The sequence below is a fragment of the Nuphar pumila genome, chromosome 6 (assembly GCF_984573655.1).
Source record: "Nuphar pumila chromosome 6, dmNupPumi1.hap1.1, whole genome shotgun sequence".
NCBI lineage: Eukaryota > Viridiplantae > Streptophyta > Magnoliopsida > Nymphaeales > Nymphaeaceae > Nuphar > Nuphar pumila.
The window spans coordinates 118789197-118812523 of record NC_143254.1 but is presented as its reverse complement, the minus strand read 5'-3'; the positions used below and the strand labels follow the sequence as shown (position 1 = coordinate 118812523).

The following is a 23327-nucleotide window of genomic DNA, read 5'->3' as shown; positions in this document are numbered from 1 at the left end:
CTTATTGTAATAGGAAACAAACAATAAGCACTAACGATACACCTGAATCTGGCCTATTATCAGTCAGTCCATTAACTATGAGATCATAAAAGTGCGACCAGAATGCAGACCTTCTGAATCCCTATGCATGATCCTCATGACTAGCATGAGGCAGAAATGGACAATGAACAAACAGTAACAAAGAAAAAAAGTGACATGCACACTTACAAAGTGTTAGCGCAGCAGCACACTAAGGTATTAAGCCGTAAGTAAAAGTAATTTTGCATTGCAGCTACTCTTTTTAATGGCTTTGCCTTCCACATACAAGAATCTATTTCAATACTACTCAGAACAAGAGAACATCCGAGGGGATTTATGGAATTTAACCAGTAATTCGTTTTCTATAGACTAAGCAATCATATAGTTCAGGTTGACTGCAAAATAATTGTTTAAGAACTTCTCAGGCATCCAAGTAAATGTTTTAAGTGCTACGAAAAAATCAGTAGTCAATCACTTATGTGAGTCTGATGTGATTCCTATTTAACTACATAAATAAATTGCATTTTGTGCATTTAGAAAACAATGTAAGGTGGCTCTGTTTGGAAGTTGACGGACAGAGGACCCCGGAGCAGAAGCGTGGAATCTACAGCACTCAACGGATGCTTGGGAGCATGGAAAACTGGTATCAAAGGGTGTTTGGTGTGCATTTATGGACACCAAATCCACAAACCGACAGACACCACAGGGAGGTGGTAATTTCCAAAGTCTATTCTGATGCCCACCTACCTTATTAATTCCTTAATCACTTCAACGAGATACCTTGGAAGCCCTAGCAGCTCTCCTATTTCCTTTTCCCCTTCTCTGCTGAAACAGAACTACCGGCTGTTGTGCTTACTATGCAGAACATCTCAAGCAGGTAACATCTCAAGCAGAGGCATGGTGTTTGTCCTGTTTCTTGTTCAAGTTTTTGCGTCCTTTTTATGACAGTTTTTCTTCGTTTCTTTCTTTCTCATTTTTTCCCTTTTTGTTGGTGGTATTTTTTGGTAGTATTTTATGTGATGACTATGTCCTTGATAACTTCTTGATCAATTAGCTCCCAAACAGAGGCCAAGGATCTGTTACCAATACCTTCACTTAACCACATGCATAGAAAACCACTGCATCTGCAGCCAAAATCAGAGTTGACAATTGCACAATTGTAGCCCTAGGGTAAATGCTTCCTCTGGTGGTAGTATTTGCCAATTTCATGAAGTGAGGGCCGGCTTTTACCTTTCGAATTTCATGAACTCCCCACCTATGGCCAGCACCCAAGCATTACCCATAATTACATGAATTATCCACAAGTTTCACACGTATTACAAGCAATCTGATGTGCCTGGGAATGGCTGGCCATTTCAAAATGTCAAGACCAGATGAGAAGCAGAGCGGTTCTCAAAATGAAGAACTCCAATTATATATGATTTGCATGGACCTAGTTCAAGCATTTTGAATAAGTAGACCACTGGGTCACAGGTCAACCTAGTCAAAACTAAGTCTGAGCCTTAACCTCTCAAAAAAGGGAAGTACCATATTCGAATATCTGTTTGGAAACTTGCACCTGAAGAGGCAGCTTTGAAATCCACACATCCTCCCAAAAAAATTCAAAAATGGATTTCACAAGTGCTTGCCGGAATTTTGAAGGTGCTCCCAAACAGGCATGTGGGAAGTACCAAATCCACAGGATTTGTGGATTTCATACTTCCCTCCTCAGCTACCTCTGACTGGCAGCTCCCAAACAGAGCCTAACTGGAAGTGAAACTGGAACTAATTGGTCATAATATTCATTGACAAATACTTGGACATGAAAGCAAGTTGGGACACTTGAGAGCCAAGTCTAGATGTCGGTCCAGTTACCATTTATATTATGAACATCCACGGAAATAAAAAAATCCTCAGTACATGAAATAAAAAACTATTCAGACCAATGTTGTCAGAATTGGTGTGTATCGGGCTGTATCGGCCGTACGTATCATATCAGCAGAAAATCGATATGTTTCACCCCTGAATTGGCTATTTTTTAATAAATATAAAAAAAATACTTTACATTTTTTTCTAATACTATTTTAATGACTTTAACACGTGTCACGTTCTGATTGACACGTATTTTTTAATTATTTTTTGGCCGATTCAGAATGATTCACTTGAGTATCGGCTATCGGCCAATTCATCTGAATCATTGACCAAACGATACAGGGCCGATACTGATACTGATACTGACAACATTGATTCAGACCAAATGCTGCATTCATGAGTTGCACAGAAGCTACTTCAATAACTTTATAGCTGCTTCACAAAGTTTCGGAAAAGCAAATGTTTGAAACAACAAAATATGCTTAGACAACATGCATTGAGAAGCTTAAAATAAATAAGCAGAACAGAATAATGAAAAATAATCAAGCAAACAATCAAAATAAATTCATAAATTCTATACATACATATATATACTGAATAACATAAACAAAAAAGGAGATCTTGAAATAACCTCAAGTCCATAAGAGGCTTGGGGTACATCCACTCATCGCCTGTAATCTTCAGCTTGCCCCACATGTACAACTGCCCTCCACCTAAAAATGCATAATTATCATCAAATATCATGATCAAGAAAAAAAAACCTACATGCATATTTACATAGTGCTGAAAGAACATGCTCACAAAATTCTTCCTAGCTGTTTTTGAAGTTGATAATGGATAAAGATATTCTTTTTTCTTGTCCCCATGATATTATGAAATGCCATTTCCTGCACAATGCTTCAATGATATGTAGAAAATAGAAATGTAGATTGTAGGGACATATGGCACTTATCCAAGAGGATGAAGATTCAAGTCTTGAGGTCCGACTTTAACCTTTATCCTATCACAGATCATAAGGATTTAGGGCCAAAACCATATCTAATTATAATTGGATGTGGATATGGTTTTCATTTGTTGCTACCAAATCCGATGAATATCCGATTTGACGGATATCCAAATCCGTTTACATGTAAAAAGGCAGATTTTCTATGAGATTTTCACCATTTGAATCCGAATTCAAATCCATTTAGCATACATGTGATTAGTCGGAAATGGTATTGGCCACATCCGAATCCGAACAGACTACATCCCTAGCAATAGGCTGTATGTCTAAAACGATATTTGAACAAGGTCCCACATTTACTAGAATACACTGTTATCAGACTATAGCATCTGAAAACCTTAACTTCAGCTATGTGGTCAGACACCTTAAGATCCATCACTGTTGTTATTAAGATGACTTTTTTCATAATGCAATATTCATTATTTCTATGTCCCTACCAACTATAGCATGCTTTCATAAAGCCATGGAGTCATCCCAATAAAACAAATGTAATTGAAATGCCATGGCATGTGAATCAGTAAGCAGAATGTGGGTCATCATATCACACCTGTAACAAAATAAGCACACAAACAACAAATAAATGCAATTAAGCAAGCCAAAAAAAAAGAAATATAAAATTGACCAAGATATGTCACTTTACAGAGTCAAGCAGTGGCAAAATTGCATTGTAATGGCATACCAGCAGTACATGCAGAATTAGCTGAACCAGCTGAAACAATAGCAGAAGGAGGCAGCACATTGTGCCTTTGGAAAGTTTCAATAAGTCGAGGTATCCACTCATCCTTCTGCTCCCTATGTCCCAGCCTGTAAAGAAAGCATGTCAAAACTGTCACAACAATCAAAACTAGATGGAAGAAGGAACAAACAACAAGAGAGTGACCAAAGAAGTTCAAGGGTAAAATAGATAATGAATGTCAATTAATTACTTATGCACAGCACAAGACATGAAAAATAGATGTTAAAACCCATACCTTCCATATCCACCAAATCCCCACCTGAAACAGGAACAACATCACAACAAGAAAATCAGATCATGTATGAAAATGATAGGTGTGTGATTTGTTAAGATATCTAGCATAAATAGTCATGAATCCAAGGCTACTTAACATGATGGCCAGAAAAAAAATGCACCAATGTGAATGAAAGCTTTGAAGCGCCCATATGCATTTGGCAAAGCCATGTCACTTCAGAAGATGAGCTCCAATTTTACCCCAAAACATAAATTATAACAAATGCAAATGTGACAATGGTAACAAAAGTGTGCCCAATAAGTTGCACAAACTTTCATGCAATTTCTATGGTATCAAAAAGGAAGATATGGTTAATAGGTACGTACGTGTAAACATAGCCATTTGAATCAACCGCAACTGTATATATACCACGCAGTATCATGACAAAGGTTAGTAATGAGTACCAAAAATATTCATAAACAAGATATTCTAAATATCTAACTGAAGCTACAAAAGATGATGCATCAAAAATATCTAAGCATGAAATAACTAAATACTTGAAAAGATATAATCGAGCAAAGAAAAGAATTTGGTGTTAAGCAGCAACCTGTGTGATTTGTCCCACATGCAACTTTGACAATCATCTTCTCAGCAAAATAAGCTACAGCTCGTGGACGAGGTTGTGGTTCATAAGCAAGTTTAACTGAACCATCCTTTGCATTGTACTGAAAAGAAGGGTGATATGGTTCCCTACAGTGTTCAGTCAAACATGGAAACAAGCATTCGACAAATGGAAGTGAAAAGGAGTTCACATGCCTCATTATCAGTCCCATGGCCAAGTTGTCCATATTGAGGAAGACCAGCAGTCCTGCAAACAAACAAATTATTGCACATTTAAAAATAAAATAACCCTTGAACTTAAGCAGGAACTTATCAGGAGATAAGTAGCATCAATTGGCTGTTGAAAATAATATTTTAAAGAATTTAGCAAGAACAGAAGATGTGCAGATCAGCAAACCATACAGTATAGTTGATCCTTGAATCGAAGAAAGCCACACAGTGAATTCACCCCCACAAACAGCATTTGTTGCTTGAGAAACAAGGCAATGGACTGGAGACATCTCAATTTCTGGATAAAAAATTAAGACAAAATATCAATTTTGCAATAGAAAAGAGGAAGCAACTAATAGCAGAATAAATGGAGAATTATCACATACAAAAGAATAAGTATATCCTTATCAAAGGAAAAAACAAAGAATAAGTATAGCATCTTTAAAGAACCACTGTGATCATAGGATATGAAAATTGTGCACAGCATAAAGTGTCTTTTTGTTATTCATCTACAAAAAGAATGAATATTGGATCTTTCAATTAACAGTTTTTTATCTTTGTCAGACAATAAATTCAAAAAATAAAATATGAGGATGGTAGCTCCTATGACACTTGATGGTCTTGATAACTGAAAACCACAATCGAAAGGACATGTTTTCTACAATTTAGCCCAAGAAAAAAAGCAACTATCAATGGAAAACAAAAAACACTGAACTTGTCAAAACTAAATAAATTAACATGGAGAAAAACCACAAGAAAAAATATAGAAACAGTAAGCATGAATAAGTAGCATTTTCATCATGCAAGCAGTCCATTTTAGGCTTTGTTTGGGAGCCAGTGTCGGGTGAGTGTTGGAGCGGATTCACTGACTCCCTCCTTCGTTTGGGCTCCCCGATTTGCCAAATACGAGATGGGACTGAGTTTGGCAGTGCCAAATCCCGCCCATATCCTGATTCTGACTACATCCTGTAGAGGATGTTGTCATGAAATCCATCCTCAACTCCACTCTCATCACCATCCACGGTACATTAGCATGGTGTACTCCTGTTCAAACCGGAGTTTGAAACCAATGGCTTCTACGCAAGCTGTGTCGAGGAACAGAGCGCAAATACATTTTGTGCCACCCACCCCTTCATCATTCTTCATGACCTACTCACCTACCCACATACCTGCCACAATTTCTGAAGGAACCTTCTTCCCCTCAATCTCCATCATCTTATTCCTCTTCTCTATGAGATCGATGTCTCGCTTTTCCAATGAGTGTCTCTTCTTCAGGTTCTGGTCAAACCCAACCCTCCCCTGCATTGGGTCACCATGGACGATTATATTCAGGTCAAGCTGGTCCTGCTTCTCCCCGTTAACAACCCTCTGGCTCCCGATGTTGTTGCCAACTCCTGCAACCCTTCTAGTGAGGTTCGCAGCAAGAACAATGAAGTGGGTGCTGATATTCTGAGGCCTCTCTGCTGGAAAATGGTGAGTTTATCAATTGAAAGCCTATGGATTAATAAGTGGCCATAGGATTCAAGGTTAAAATAATGAGAAAAATGATGGGATTCAGTGTTTCTACCAGAAGAGTTTTTAGTTTGCTTTCAGAAAAATCTTTGAACATGCATTTTTGTGGTCGCCATGTCCTGTTTTCTGCTACTTTCAAACATGGTATGGGATCTTTGTGAATGTAAAGACCTGTTCACTGGACAGAATTGAACTACAATGAAGATAATATAATATTTCTTGATAGGCATAAAATGATGATTGTGTACGTTGATCATACATTATGGTTCACATTACCCTTGGGTAATGTGTAAAAAATCATTTTTTTCAAAAGGCTTTTTTTTTTTAAAACATCTTTTACGGTAGCACAAGAGTCACAGAAATTTCACCATAGTTGACCAGTTTCATAACTTCATGTTTTCATTGTCAATTTGGGAACTGGTAGTTGGTAAGGAGATGCCAACTCCAGCCAGAACCCTAAAACGGATTCCAAACAACTCGAGGATTTGACAAATCCTAAGGCTCTCAAATCCTGGGTTTGACAAATCCAGGATTTGTCATCTCATTGCCAACATCGGCTCCCAATCAGAGCCTTAATCCAGTTCATCCAGTTTTTGAACTATGGCAGAAACTGTAGGGCAGATAGGGCTTTTGCAACAGTGAACCTTTATCATGAATGGAGGAACCTATATTGAGATAATAAAAGCCAACAAGCCAACTTCTCAAGAAACCATGTATAATATCAGCCTCGGGTTGGATCAAGGTTGTCAGACTAGGAAGCGGAAGCATGAAATGATACAGGAAGCAGAAGCGAGAAGCGATGCATTTTGAAATGTATAGGAAGCGAGAAGCGAGGAATAAAAAAACCAATATAAGAATTGAATGAGAATCGAAATAAAATGCAAATAAAAACTAAAATAAAAGTGATTATTCTTAAATTTCATGATTTTTTTAGTGTAAGAATTAAATTTTCAATAAAATCTAAGAATAATGATTGCCAATTTAGAGAAACACGTGGATGTGAGTGAGAAGCGTGAGAAAAAAATAAAAAACATGAAAAGTAGAGTGAAAGAACATATAAGAAGAATAGATGAAGCATATGGAAAGCATAGAAGTGTGGGAGAATTGAGACACTTATTTAAGAAGCTTCTGGTAACTCTGGGTTGGATGCAGTATAATTTATATGCTCTATCACATAGACACGGATAAATGGCCCACATACCCATGTGTAGACATAGCCTGACACGAGAACGGGTACCGGGCATGACACGGGTACGTGTTGGGCCTGGATCAAGTCGGGTCCAACCTGGACCCAACCTGAAACCCAAAAACTTTTTTTCGCTTCGCAAAACCTTTTAAAAAAAAGCGGAGAGGAGAAAGAGGAAGAAAAAGAAGAGAAGAGAATAAGGAAAAAAGTGTAACGACCCCAAAATCCCAGACTTGTAACTTTTTAGGAAAATTTTGAAAGCCTTGTAATCATTAGTAATTCAGTGAAAAATGGTGTTTTGAAATAACAAATGAACGGACCTTGGACGCATTATTTGTGAACCTTTCCTTTACACAACAGATTCGTAACTCTGTACATTCATTGAAACCAAATATATTCAAAACGAAGTTTTAAAGTTTATACGAAAAGTGAAATTTCGAAGAAACCCTTTTACCAAATTACAATAAATGTCCTTAAGAGCAAAACGTTAAGGAAAGAGTCTCATCTTGATATCATCACGCCATCGTGCCATCGCTTGTGCTACCGACCTAATTATCACTTGTACCCATTAAACGGGGTCAGATCGATAAAAATCTAGTAGGTGCATAGATATAACAATTTAAAATAAGACTAACACATGTGTAGTTCCATTCGTGATATACAGTTCAGAATAAGCAAAAATGAGAATGCTAATCTTGTTTTTGTATCGTTCCTATATTATCAGATGTCTCCGAAGAGTAAGCAAAATGAGCGTAATGAGTACAACAAACAAAATTCAGAACCAAACTAATATATACGATGTTTCTTTCGTGGTGTGCAAGTCAAAATAAGTAAAATGAACATGATAACTTTGTTTCGATATTAAATTATCCTAAGGGTATGCACAAGAAAAACGTAGAAACAACTGAGATTGCCCGGGAATTTGTTATTCTATCTATTTTGATACCCTGAAAAACTAACTGAGTTCGCTCCTAAGGAGATGGCCAATGACCGAGAGAGAATTCCCCAGAGGCCACTCGTTCAAGGGAATGCATCCATACTTCTGCAAAAGTCATTGAGACCTACTACCTAGGATAATGTTTGGTAGCTCAGTCCCCTAACTCCGATGACTAGGGATACCTAGTCATTTGCTCGAGGGTAGTTGTTAACAACCTATCCATCAGAGTTTTTTTGTGATCTCATCCTCTCTTTTGACGAAACCGAGAGACGAATGGATACATCAAGTTTTATTTTAACTAACGACTCATTCTGCATGCTCTAGTCTTTCAAACCAAAACAAGCATCTTACATGTGAAGGCGATGATCACCATTTATGTGATTTTCATATTATCATTATGCATTTCCACGCTACGAGGTTATCATAAACCTCTCATCCAATCATCGTAGTACTAGCATGTCGTGTATGTCTGATAGTACCGTCATGATGAAAGGGGTATTGGTTTCTCAAAAAGAAACCCTAATATTATTTAGAATTTTCAAAATCTCGACTATTATCATTTATGTGATTTCATTTTATCATTGTGCGATTGCACACTACGAAGTCACCATAAACCTCTCATCCAATCATCGTAGTACTAACATGCCACGCATGTCTGATAATGCCACTACAATAAAAGAGGCATTGGTTTCTCAGGAAGAAACCTCAACTTTTCGTGCTCTTGGCCGAGGAGATCCGATTCATTTTCGGATATCAAACAAAAGACCGTACGTACCTCTTAAAGCTACGCAGGTTTGAGGAAAAGACTTGGATGTGAATGAGCAACTGTCAGGTATTCATTTTTTTTTTTTGCTTTCAAAACCACGTATATTCAAATACTGGAATCTCGCAAGAAATCCCTTTTTCTTTAAATCTTTGGCAGACATATTGGAATCCGCATCTTTAAAAAGAACAAGCATAATACAGGGTAGGAAAGAATACGCAAAACTACATAGCTTACAAGGTTGAATATATGTACGTATAATGCATATATTACATAATGCAGGCATGTGCACATTACAGTGCGACGGCAATGTATAAAGCAAGACTCAATGTGCGAACCACCCATCGAGCTAAATAAATATGTAAGCAATGCACAAGGTACGAAACCATATCTCGGATAAATAAAGGCGTAAGGAGTGCATGAGGTACAAAATCATATCTCGACTAAATAAATGCGTAAACAGTGCACGAGATACGAAACCGCACTTCGACTAAATAAATGTGTAAGCAGTGCACGAGGTACGAAACCGTACCTCAGCTAAATAAATGCGTAAGCAATAGCCTGTGCACGTAATAGCACTGCGGCGAAGTAATTGACATAAAGCAAGACTCGATGTGTGAAACCACACATCGAGTTAAATAAATTGCGTAAGCAATGCATGAGGTACGAAACCGTACCTCGGCTAAATAAATATGTAAACAATAGCTTATGCACATGATAACGCGACGGCAAAGTAAATGACATAAATTTAAATAGACAAGGATACGCAAAATTGTGTCCTTAAGTTAAAAGCATATATATATATATATATATGTTAGAAGTGTTCTTCCATTGTCCTCGTATGCATCTTTCCCCTACCTCAGAGATTTTCGGATTCGCTGACAATTACGAGCATAGGTTATAAATGGCTTGTGCCTCTATGCGCGTGTCAAGTCCATTGCATCGATGGGGTGCGCTAAAGGTATTTTGTCGTATTGCGAAGAAAATGATGAAATCTTTTTACGTTATTGAACAAATAAATGCTTATGTCGCAAGGGCCCAACCCGAACCTTATTCGAGCCGCCTAGCAGAGTTGGGTCTCAAGTCGGGGTGAGCCGAGCTGGGCCGATTAACAAGGGAAGGCAGGGGGCAGCGCCCCTATCCTATGTTAAAAAACAGAAACAAGCAGGGGGGGGGGGGCATCGCCCCTTTCCTGTTGGCCAAAAAACCAGGGAAAGTAGGGGGTGACGCCCATTACCCTCTGATCGCAAAAAGAAACAGACATGGGGGGCATCGCCCCCTACCTGTTGGCCAAAAAAACAGGGAAGGAGGCAGGGCTGTCGCCCCTGCCTGCCGACCGAAAAAGAGAAGGAAGCAGGGGCATTGCCCCTGCCTGCTGGCCGGAAAAGAGGAGGGCAAGGGTTGCGCCCCTACCCGCCGGCCAGAAAAGAGAAGGGAGGCAGGGGTTGCGCCCCTACCGCCGACCAGAAAAGAGAGTGAGGGTAGGAGTTGCACCTCGGCCGAAGAAGAGAAGGCAAGGGTGTCGCTGTTAGAAAATAAAGGGTTCGATAATGAACCCATAAATGCACACTTAAGGTGCAAATACACAAACCCAATAAGAGGCAACCAAAACCACATAAAGTGCTAAACTCATAAACCCACAAAGGGGTTAAGCCAAAAGGCTAAAAGAATACTCCTTTATTACGAGAAATAGGGTAAAAACCCTTTTACAATGGAGCTAAAGCTCCCTCAAGAATTCTCTAAAATACAAGGGGAAGTCCCCTATTTATAGCCCACAAAGAGAAGCAAGGAGGGGCTCCTCTTATAGACGATGGTCACAATTGTGACCGATGGAGGGGCCCAACGTCTCTAAGAGTGGGCCCCTTATTGTACTTTGAGAAGTACAAAAATAAAAAGAAAAAAAAGAAAAAATAAAAAGGGTTACAATCATATTCGTTAGATAGAATATGCGTAAAATTAAGTGAAACATCTAAACTACCCCTACGGCTAATAATAGAGAAATATATATTTTATATATATATATATATAATTAGGTAGATACATATACATATATACCATATATGTCTATGTAGCCACCTTTATATATATAAAATATATATATGATTACAATGATTGAAGAATACATTTTAACACCCCTCCTCAAACTTTGCGTGGGAGAACGAAAAGATTGAAGAATACAAAAAGAAGAATCTCAAGGCTTCAAGAGTCTTCAAAAAGGATGTCATTGAAATTTGCAAACGTCTTCCTCCAATTGTCTTTAATGGTGAGCACCTTCCATGATTTATCCAAGGTACTCATTTCTATCTCATCTTCAAGATCCTATGGAACAAACCAAGAAAAGGTCCAAGTAAAAGATATTTTGCACTTTAATCAAGTGGAATATTTCAAACAAGATGAATCAATTATATCATATTATTCATAAAAAAAGAACAATGGTGTAAAAAGATATTCTATGCATAGTAAAGGCATAATTATTTTATTTAAAGCAGAGTATACGTCAGTACAGGATAATTACTTATACATGCAAACTATTTTTAGAAGACCAACCTTTAAAAACATATCCTTGAAAATAAGTAAAAAATGAGAATATTTTGAAGTGTATGCGGAAATATAGAATACCACGTAAGAAAGTAGGCAAAAATTAATAATAAGAATGCTTAATGCATTCATAAAGTCCAACAATGGACAAATACGAACCCACAATGAGAATAAACAAATAGTCCACGAAGGAACAACACAAGAAGCCTTCAAAGAGGCAACACATAAGAAAATATATGAATCTTAATTGAGTGAGGGATTAAAAAGCCATTGTGAGCATATGCATACGATATCATGTAATGAAATGGATTAACACTAAAAAGGTTATTTAATTAACCATGTGAAAATATCTCAAAAGAGATAATGTGCAAAATAAGCACCACCTCCACAAAGGAAAATGTGCACAAAGGCACTAGAACACTTAAAACAAAATGTACACAAGGTACAAATGGGGAACACAAATGCCAAAATATAAAGAATTTTATTGAACAATTAGAGAACAATGCTCCAAGCATTCTTTAATCAAGTATATTACTAGAGCTTACAAGACGAGAAAGACAAGTGTTATTGAATTGAGCAATTCTCTTAAAGGAGATTTCACAAAGGAAATGCTCAAGAGCATATGATAAAAGAAAGTGTATAAAACACAAGAGTTCTAAAGTTTCACTTATGAGACAAAACAACCAAAATATATTCATTGATTAAAAGAAAACATGTGCACATACAATTGTGCTATAAAATGAATATGAATTAGAAAATCTTATATTAAAACCAAATTTCAAATTCCCATAAATATGAAATTTTGTAAATCTCAACAGTAGTTCATCCACTACAAGCAATCACCTTATTAGACCTTCAAAAACCCTCAAATCAAGTGTATAAGCAACTAGAACAAGAACATAAATATAATGCCACCAAAAGGCCAAAGACACACACTAAGATGTGTTAACATCTCTTGTCTACATATAATAATACTTGAAATGAGTGTATCAGCGACTAGAACAGAGTACAAATGCCAACATGAACTAAAAATCACACATAAAAATGTGAATAAACAGCTCTTGTCTACGTATAATGACACTCTAAATCAAGTATGCTCAGCTACTAGAACAAAAGTACAAAGCCAACCATGGGCTAAAACACACACTAAGGTGTGACAACACATCTCTTGTCTACATAAAATGACACTTGAAATGAGTGTATCAGCGACTAGAACAAGGACACAAAAGTCAACCATGAGCTAACATCACACACAATGGTGTGAAACAACAATCCTTGTCTACATATAACGATGCTCAAAACAAGTGTGTTCAGCTATTAGATCAAAAGAAGAAAGCCAACATATTTCTTGTCTACGTATGATGACACTTAGATAAGAGGCATAAGAGGAGAAAACACTTGAGGTAAGGAAGCTTGTAATGAAAATACAATTAAAAAACATTAATTTTTCAATATACCTTGAAACACTATGGTTTCAAACCTTAGACATCCATCACAGGTATACATAATTAAAAGCATCTAAAAAAATCAATGGACAAAAACAAACGAATGAGACACTCATAATCAGAGATCACATAACATGTCATTTAAAGTCAAACTACAAGTTGACAATCTAAAATTACATAACACAAGGTGCACATAACTCACCTCAACAAACATCTCTGTAATAACAAGGCCAAAAAGTGATGCATTATATAACAACTTGTGATGGACAACATAAGAAGAGTGCCATAAAAGGCAAAAAATACGCTTTAAAGACAACATTCTTTCGAATGTGCAATGCTATGTGAAAGAATCATTTTGGGATAATCAAGACTAAAATCGTGCTTTAATATTCCTTGATTGTAATGAGATATGCGGAGACATAAAAATGCTATAAGCACTTACAATGTCCTACAATGGACAAATAAAAGAGTCAATAGCCAAGTCCACTAAGGGACAATACATACACAAGCCTTGAAAAAGGCACTAAAATATAAAAGCTTCTTTAAAGAGTATTCAAAACAAGCACTAATACTTTCACAAAAGAGACAATACGCATACAAGCACAAATACTTTGGAAAAGATGTGCACAAATGTACTCATACAACACTTGAACAAATACGCATAAAAGCGTAAAAATAAGCAAACATGCACAAAGGCATGTATCTATTAAAAGAGGTCAGTGCTTGACACTTTCAAGCTTTAATTATGCAATTATATTTTCAAATCAATGTAAGAAAATGAGAACATATTATGGCCAACGTAGGCATCTTTTAATAGAAGTGATATAATCAAGAGGTTTGGAAATCTCATGAAAAATACAAACAAACAAGTTTATAAACTTGCACCATTAGAAGAAAATCCAAACTAATGAAATCTTTTATACCAAAAGATCTTATTAATAAATACAATATGGAATTTTAATACTTACCATAAAAACTTTTAAAGATTCTTTAAATAAACCAAAAACATTGAAGGACCTTTACAATCCTTCTTTTCACAAAGATCGCGGAATTCTCACAAATAGTTATTATTAACAAGAACCACTTAGGGTTCATACAAAAAATGAAAGACTTAATTCAAATATGAGAAATTCACATTCAAGAATTACCAAATTTATATATTAATTTTTCGCAAAAAGTGCACTAAGACACAAACAAGAGAAGACCTCAAAACAAATTAGGTTTCATATGAGAGTCAAGAGTATTAAGCAAAACTAATAATACTCATTTAGCAAGAAAACATATATAATTTTAGAAGTTGACTTATAAGTCAATCATGAAACAACTATGTAAAAATCATCAATCTTACATAATTGAAGACAATTTTTGAAAAACATAAATTACTATTATATGTAATGGGTAATCGATGAATGCGTAGTGAGGTATGTGAATTATCACAATCCTTCATATACTAAAATTTTCAATCTCAACCAGACTTTCTTTAAGAGCTTCCTATAAAAGATTTTTATTACAACCATGTGTGTTCATTTATGTAAAAATCTCAATATAAAAAATATATTTGTGTATAAACACAATGCCAAAAACAAGAAGTGTGCACAAGGACACAAGAAGAACTTTCACAAGTGCACAAAGGCATGGAAAAAATGAACTTCAAGCTTTTAATACTTGAAGTCAACACAAAATTAGAAAACTCCTAAAGCCATACACGAGATAAGTAGGATTGACATTAAAAAAAAAATTTAATATGATATAAGACCCATTTTTGAGCAATCATATAACTAGAAAACAAACAAGTTTACCAATTTTAAAAGAAAAATTTAAAACATGCGAACAAGTGAAATGTGATATGCGGAAAAAAAGGGTTCTGAAGTACCACAAACACTAAAATGTGCAAAATAATACAAGAGAATAGTTTCATAATGCATAATATTTTAAGAAAAAGGGATACATACTGAATAGCTTCAAGAAAGAAAAAAAAACAACGAATACTTCACCATTCTTTGAAGTTTCTTGAGCAACACGCTTTCCGATGCACATCAAAGACAACCCGATCATGACCTTGCTCTGATACTATGTTAGAAAACCAAGGGTTCAATAATGAACCCATAAATGCACACTTAAGGTGCAAATACACAAACCCACTAAGGGGCAACCAAAAGCACATAAAGTGCTAAACCTATAAACCCACAAAGGGGTTAAGCCAAAAGGCTAAAAGAATACTCCTTTATTATGAGAAATAGGGTAAAAACCCTTTTACAATAGAGCTAAAGCTCCCTCAAGAATTCTCTAGAATACAAGGGGAAGTCCCCTATTTATAACCCAAAAAGAGAAGCAAGGAGGGGCTCCTCTTATAGACGTTGGAGCCCCTCCAACGGTCACAATTGTGACAGATGGAGAAGCCCAACGTCTCTAAGAGTGGGCCCCTCATTGTACTTTGAGAAGTACAAAAACAAAAAGGAAAAAAATAAAAAATAGAAAGGGTTACAATCAAATATGCGTAAAATTAAGTAAAATGTCTAAACTACCCCTATGGCAAATAATAGAGAAATATATATTTTATATATATAATTAGGTAGATACATATACATATATACCATATATGTATATGTATCAACCTTTATATATAATATATATATATATATATGATTACAATGATTAAAGAATACATTTTAACTGCCGCCCCTGCATATCGGTCGAAAAAAGGGAGGAGGCAGGGCACCACCCCTGCCTGTCGGCTGGAAAACAAAGGAAGGCAGGGGTGGCGCCCCTACCCTCTGGTTGAAAAAAGAAAGAAAGACAGGGGACGACGCCCTTGCCAGACAGCCGGAAACAACAGGCGATGGCAAGAGGGCAACGCCTGCCGGTCGAACCTGGGAGAGAGAGAGAGAGAATAAACAGGGAGAAGAGAGGGAGGGCGCGTACATGCAAGGTTAGGTAGCTCCGACGAACGACTGGCGGCTCCAACAAACGGAGGGGGAGTGAGTGTTGCTCAAGGGTGAGCGTCAGGAAGAGGAGGAGAGATGAGCGCTTGGAGAGGGGGCTCCTAGCGGGGGTCGGGGTCGAGCAAAGAGAGGGAGAGAGCAGTGAAGGGGGGGAGAGGGCAAGAGAGAACACGCAGGGGTTTCTCCTTTTTCGTAAAAGGGAAACCCCCTTATGGGGGTTTAAAAAGAAAGACGGGGGTGGGTGTTGGACCTGGATTCGAGTTGTATCCAGTCGGATCCAACCTCGATCCAATTTTTTTTATTTCTCGGGTATTACAGAGAGAGAGGACCTTCTACCCTTCTACTTCCTCTGCTGCACCTTTTTTATCCAATCAACAAAGATAGAGATACACGATGGGACAAAAACCCATCCCCTTTCCTTTTTATCGAACCCCCAGAAGAAAAGGAAAGAGCGAAGGACAAAGAGGAAAAAGAAGATGAGGAGAAGAGGAAGAAGGAAAAGAGGGAGAGAGATGTTAAAAATTGTAAATGTATATACAATGTATGTGTACATATATGTATTTGTGTATATACATATATATGTATATATATATACATGTTAGGTTGGTGTCTAACTAGGTTAGTTTCTTTTTAGTTTTCCTTTTGCTTTTAGAGAGACATTGAAGAGAGAGCCCAACGACTCTATTGGAGCCGTTGGGACCTCTCAGAACGTCTCTCTTACGAGAGCCCTTTTGTGTGTATAAATAGGGGTGAAACCCCCTCTCAAATATATTATGCTTGCATTGTCTTGATCAATAAAATATTATTTTTATTCCTTGTGTTTGCCCCTTTAGTGGTTGTTTGTGTGTGAGCTCCTTTCGTGGCTTGTGAATGTTCTTTTGGTGTTTTGGTAGAACTTTTTAAGTGTCCACCTTGTTTTGGTGAATACAAGTTGGAGGATCATGCTTTGTTACATGGTATCAAAGCTATGAGATCAAGCTGATTTTTTGGTGCATTAGGAAGCATGCCACTTAAGATATTAAAGAGATAAAGTCTCTTTTGCAAAATTTATTCAAGTGTTTGTGTTCTTCATTGGAGGTGCTCTCTTGGTGGTAAAGTACTCGTGATACTTTTGATTATTTTCTCTCTTTCTTCCTCCTCTTTATCTTCTTTCTCTTAGCCCTTATAAACATGGATGACAACGATAATGTCACCTTAAAACCCATCAAACTCAACAACACAAACTTTGTAACATGAGCTTCAATCATGAAGCACTTCATATGAGGGGAAAGGATTGTGGGGATTAGTGGATCAGTCGGATTTGAAACTCAAACTAATTCTTAGTAAGATATAATTCTCACTAAGATAGAAGGAGAAAAAGAGGTACCTCTTACGAAGGCGAAAAAGACCAAGGCTATGGTCACGTATGAGAAAAAAGGAAAATAATGAATAATGAGGCATGCCAAGATTATGTCTTGGCTTATTAGTAGTGTTGATATCAAGAAGTGCCCAAGTCTAGCTAAGTTTGAACATGCAAATAAAGCATGAGAATATCTCAAGAGAATGTATTCTCTCAAAGATATTGCTGTTAAAATACATGTTATCTATATATATATATATATATATATATATATATATATGTGTGTGTGTGTGTGTGCGTTTATATACCCAATAGGGGTACTTTAGTCATTTCACAAGTACCCGATAGGGGTACTTGTTATTTTCTCCTTTTTTTGTATTTATTTTGCACATTATTTTTTCTTTTTTAGTTTTGGTTTTTACCCACATAAGGGACCCCACCATTGAGTCGATGGGGCCCCCAACGGTCACATTTGTGACCGTTGGGGGCTCCCAACGACTCCATGAGGAGCCCCTTTTGTGGCTCTTCTTTTTAGGCCATAAGGCTACCCCTCTCTCCCTTTCTTTTTGTATATATAGGGGTGCCCCCCTCTTATATTCTTCACTCTTGAGAGCTCTCGCTCTTTTCAATAAGAGACATTTATATTTTTATGTTGTGTTGTCTCTTTGTGGATTTGGGTGTTATCCCTTTTGTTTGTCCATTGGTGGATGTTGTAAGTGCTTATCGCACTCTTTGTTTTTCCGCATATCTCATTACATGGTATCAGAGCCATGTGTATGCTCTTGATTCTTAATATAGCTAGTTGAGTAGTTATATATTTTTTCTTTTTGTATCTCTTTGTTTGTCTTCTTGTGAGAGATTAAATGGAAGGGGAACAAAAGATTGATCTCTCCTTCAAGCTTAATGGCTCCAACTACATGATGTGGGCCGCCGCCATGGAGAACAACCTCAAAGGTAAAAAACTTTGGGGCATACGTTATGGGCATCATTCCGGAACCACAACTTCAACTCACCAAGATGGATGGTGATCAAGAAAAAGCTCTTAAAGGAAATGCCTGCATGAAGGCCATTGAAGATCACCAATCTAAAGTGGAAGATTGGGAAAGTAAGCATGCGAAGATTCTTGTTTGATTCATGAACAATGTGGAGCTCAAAATTTGCGCCCACATTGCTAAATTTCGGATGGCTAATGAAGCATGGTTCTTTATGAAAGGTATGTTTACTCAAAAAGACCTAGATCGTCAATTCTTCCTCCAAGAAAAAATTCGGACTATCAAGAAAGGAGAAATGAGTGTAAGGGATTACTTTAGCACTCTTGGACCCTTATGGGATGAGCTATCTTTACTAGAACCAAAGTGGGTTTCTAGTGTGGAACTAAGAAGAGAACAAATGAAAAAAGAACACTTTTTCCAATTTCTACATGGGCTTAGGCCCGAATATGAACAAGTTAGATATTCCCTTCTTCATAGATCTAAGCCTCTTCCCTTGGAAGATGCCATAGCCGAAATATGCCAAGAAGAAACTTGTCTTGGCATGATTAAAGGAGGAAATGACGTTTTGGTCGTATCTAAACCCGGCAACCATGTAAAAGCCTATAAACCTCCACACTTTGGAAGGCAAAATAATTATAATGACAACTATAGAAAAGCCATTTGCCATCATTGCCAAGAACCGGGTCATATAAGACCTAATTGCCCTAAGTTGAATGAAGCACCTAAAAATAATGTTGCCTCCGTTGAAGAATCTACTCAAAAGAAGGAGGAAACTATCAAAGGAAAAGAGTCTTTATTTCTTGCTCAACTATCGGAAGCACTACAAACTCTACTCAAGATACCATCAACCTCGAGTGTCGCCATAGCTTTTTCCTCTCCTCCAGGTATGTCTTCTTGGATCCTTGATTCTGGAGCTTCCTTTCATATGACTCCTTTTGAAAATGAGCTTTCCGATTTGTGTAATAACTCTAAAAACTCATATGTTTTTGAAATGCCGATGGTACATCTTTACAAGTAAAAAGTTTTGGAACCTTAAATTTTTTCAAAGATTTCTTTGTGCCAAACGTAAGAGTGGTACCTCAACTTAATTTAAATCTCCTCTCTGTTACTTAAATATGTGATCATGGATGTGAAATCTCCTTCTCAACTAAAGATTGCTCTATACAGGATCTTCGGTCCGGGAAGCATATTGGGCAAGGCCATAGGAGGGGAGATCTCTATTACATAAGCAACTTGAAACTTTCAACTAACTCTTTTTGTAACCATGTCCAAGATAAAAATATTGAAATTTGGCATCAAAGACTTGGACATCCAAGTTTCTCAAAAATGTACTCCTTTCCATTTGGAAAGAAATTTTGTAATGAGAAACATTTTGTTTGCAAGAGTTGTATTTTTTGGCAAAATGAAATCCACTCATTTTTCAAATCGAACTTTTGTGTCCAAAAGACCATTTGAGTTAGTCCATTCAGACGTTTGGGGTCCTTCTCCGGTCATGTCTAAGGGAGGATACTCCTATTACGTTACTTTCATTGATGACTACACTAGGTATGTGTGGATCTACTTTCTCAATTTAAAATCCGAAGTCTTGGACTTCTTCAAGAAATTTCATATGATAGTCAAAAATCAATTTTCAAGTAATATCTCTACTCTTAGATCCGATTCGGGTGGAGAATATCTATCAAATGAATTTCAAAATTATTTAGAAATAAATGGAATTTGTCATCAAAGATCGTGTCCTAAGACTCCTTAACAAAATGGTTTAGCCGAAAGAAAGCATAGACACATCATGGAAACCACTAGGACACTCCTTATTTCCAAGGAAATTCCAAAGAGTTTTTTGGCCGAAACCGCCTTAACCTCAACTTACTTAATAAATAGAATGATATCTTCATCCTTACAAAATACATCTCCATATGAAAAACTATTTAAAAGAACACCCGATTTCAATAGATTAAGAATTTTCGGGTGTAAATGTTTTGTCCTTACACATAAAAGAGACAAATTATCTCCTAAAGCTATTGAATGCGTTTTCTTAGGATATGGAGAAAATCAAAAGGGTTTTAGATGTTTTGACTTGAAAAATAACAAACTCTATGTGTCCAAAGATGTAACCTTTCTGGAAAATGAAAATGGTTTTATGAAAACTAAAGATATTAACGAAAGTGAATATGCTTTCTTATTTGATCTTCTCTCCCAAGAAGATGAGACTCCTCAAGAAGAGGAAATCTCTAATGAATCGTTAAATGACCTATAGGATATTCCTCTTAACAATGTTGAAAATGAAAGTGATAGACCAATCCAAACCTATGTTAGGCGTGGTCAACAAGCTCAAATGAGCGCCTTAGAAAAATACTCTCAAGGGTCCAACATAGAAGAAACCTCTTTAAGGAGATCCGGCCGAATCTCCAATCTTCCTAATAGGTTTGTTTCCTATGAGTCTCTAACTCCAAGGTATAGAGCGTGTCTAATTGTGTTACACTCATTTCATGAACCTTCACATTATAATGAAGCCAAAAACATTCCCCAATGGGTTGAAGCCATGAACTTAGAGCTTAGTGCCCTTGAAAAGGCAAAAACTTGGGAAATAACTTCATTACCCACTGGAAAGAGATCGATTGGATATAGATGGGTCGTCAAAATTAAAACTAAAAGTGATCGTTCATTAGAACGCTATAAAGCCCGATTAGTAGCAAAAGGATATGCTCAAGAATACGGTATAGACTATAAAGAAACTTTCGCACCCGTAGCTAGGATGACTAGTGTTAGGACTCTTATCGCCGTTGCGTCAGTTAAAAAATGGCCTATCTATCAACTACATGTTAATAATGCATTCCTAAATGGTGAATTAAATGAAGAGGTTTACATGGATCCTCCACCAGGAGTATGTATTGGTAAAAATAAAATTCTCAAACTTAAAAAGGCATTATATGGTTTGAAACAAGCTCCAAAGGCTTGGCATGATAGATTTAATAATGTAATGACAAGTTTGAATTTTCGTTCATGTTATACTGACACTGCTTTGTTTGTGAAAAGTGCAGGGTCTTCAATAGTTATTCTACTACTTTATGTTGATGATATGATCATCACTGGAAGTGATGAGCAAGGAATTAATGATATTAAGAAAGTTTTAAAAGAAAATTTTGACATTTCTGACCTTGGTTTCTTAAGATACTTTTTAGGAATTGAAGTGGTGTACTCTCCTCGAGGGTACATTCTCTCTCGGATGAAACTTGTTGCTGACATTTGTTCCAAGTCTGGTATCTCCGATGATAAGAAGACAGAAACCCCTGAAGCAGTGTTGTTAAAAATGTGCCTCAAGGCGCAAAAAGCGTGCCTCGCCTCGAGGCGAGGCCCTTTTCGCCTTGAGGCGCACTTAAAAAGCACAACGTCGTTAAAGCGTACGCCTTGAGGCGAGGCGCGACTCAAAGTGAGGCACGCATTAAAAATCGGATGGCCCGGACCCGCGTTCGACCCGGATCCGGGCCCGTATTGTCGAAAGATCGAGAACCTGTGTCTTTAAAAAAGACACAGGCGCTTCGGGGCGAGGGAAAGCCCTCGCCCCTTCTCTCTCCACTTCGTCCCCTCTCGTCCCCCGCCACTGTTGTCGCTGGCCACCACTCGCCGCCGATCATCGCCTCTTCCACCTTCTTCTTTCCTCTGCTTCCTCTGCTGAGAAGGCATCGGCGACCCGCCGCGCCAGCGACTCACAGCCACCACCGTGCGACCACTCGTCGCCGCCACTGTTGTCGTCGGCCACCACTCGCCGCCGATCATCGCCTCTTCCACCTTCTTCTTTCCTCTGCTTCCTCTGTTGAGAAGGAATCGGCGACCCGCCGCGCCAGCGACTCACAGCCACCGCCGTGCGACCACTCGCCGCCGCCACTGCTGTCGCCGGCCACCACTCGCCGCCGATCATCGCCTCTTCCACCTTCTTCTTTCCTCCTCTGAGAAGGCATCGGCGACCCACTGCGCCAGCGACTCACAGCCACCGTCGTGCGACCACTCGTCGCCGCCACTGCTGTCTCCGGCCACCACTCGCCGCCGACGACCTCTGTGTTTTCCGGTGACAGGTAAAGTTCTCTGTTTTCTGAGACATCGTTATCTGAAGGTAACAATTTTCTGGATTTTCTTCTACCCTTTTCGTTTTTTATTTTGTTTCTCTCTCTTTCTTTCTAGTTGTTTTTCGTGATTTATACGTAGATGTGTTTGTTTCTGAACAATATGTTCCTTTGTTTTTATGTTATTTTGCATCTAAATATGAATGAAATTATACCATTTTTATCTTTAAATGTAATCGGTAAGTTTATTTCGTTCATTAGAATTAGTGGGTTCCTATTTTTATTAAGTTTCATCTTTTTTGTGTTGATTTGTGTGAACTCATCTGATTCAGATATTTTAAGTTTCATTAAAATATGTATTTTTTATCCCTGTCGAATTGCTGGAATCAAAAGATCTCAGTCCTCTAATTGGAAATTTTCCATATATTCCCCCTTTCTTATGTTTTCTTTCCCCTGTTGACTGATTCCGTTCATTAAAATTAGTGGGTTCCTCTTTTTATTAAGTTTCATCTTCTTCTTCTTTTTGTTGTTGATTTGTGTAAACTCATCTGATTCAGATATTTTAAGTTTCATTAAAATATGTATTTTTTATCCCTGTCGAATTGCTGGAATCAAAAGATCTCAGTCCTCTGATTGGGAATTTTCCATATATTCCCCCTTTCTTATGTTAAGCATCTGAAATATTCGAACATAATGGTGACCTCTGTTTAGCATATTCAATATATGTTTTTTTTTCGGCATTTTCACAATTTCTTGGGGTTGATCTCCGGAGAAGTTCTTGATATACCTTCTTGTTGAATTCTAGGGATGGTTATTTTGTTGGGTTAACATGCTCTTCTTTCTTCGAAAAAAAGGAAGACAAATTTCGTTGGTGTTTTATTTGTGTTTTTAAGGATATTTTTTGTCTTTTGTTGGTGCTTTTTTGTGATGGTATTCATTTCAATCGATGCAAAATTTGTTTG

At 37.4% G+C, this 23327-nt stretch overlaps 1 protein-coding gene across 1 annotated transcript in view; it reads right to left on the bottom strand.

Moving 5' to 3' along the window:
• The window catches only part of LOC149835901 (uncharacterized), a 74333-nt gene that overhangs the window by 23480 nt on the left and 27526 nt on the right, over positions 1-23327 (bottom strand). The window contains exons 5-11 of the mRNA XM_090008837.1: positions 4846-4951; positions 4639-4690; positions 4430-4547; positions 4209-4239; positions 3844-3867; positions 3552-3676; positions 2501-2582 (exon numbers count right to left, since the gene is read on the bottom strand). Of these exons, the coding sequence (XP_089864963.1) occupies positions 2501-2582; positions 3552-3676; positions 3844-3867; positions 4209-4239; positions 4430-4547; positions 4639-4690; positions 4846-4951 (538 nt within the window). The remainder of the gene's footprint in view (positions 1-2500; positions 2583-3551; positions 3677-3843; positions 3868-4208; positions 4240-4429; positions 4548-4638; positions 4691-4845; positions 4952-23327) is intronic.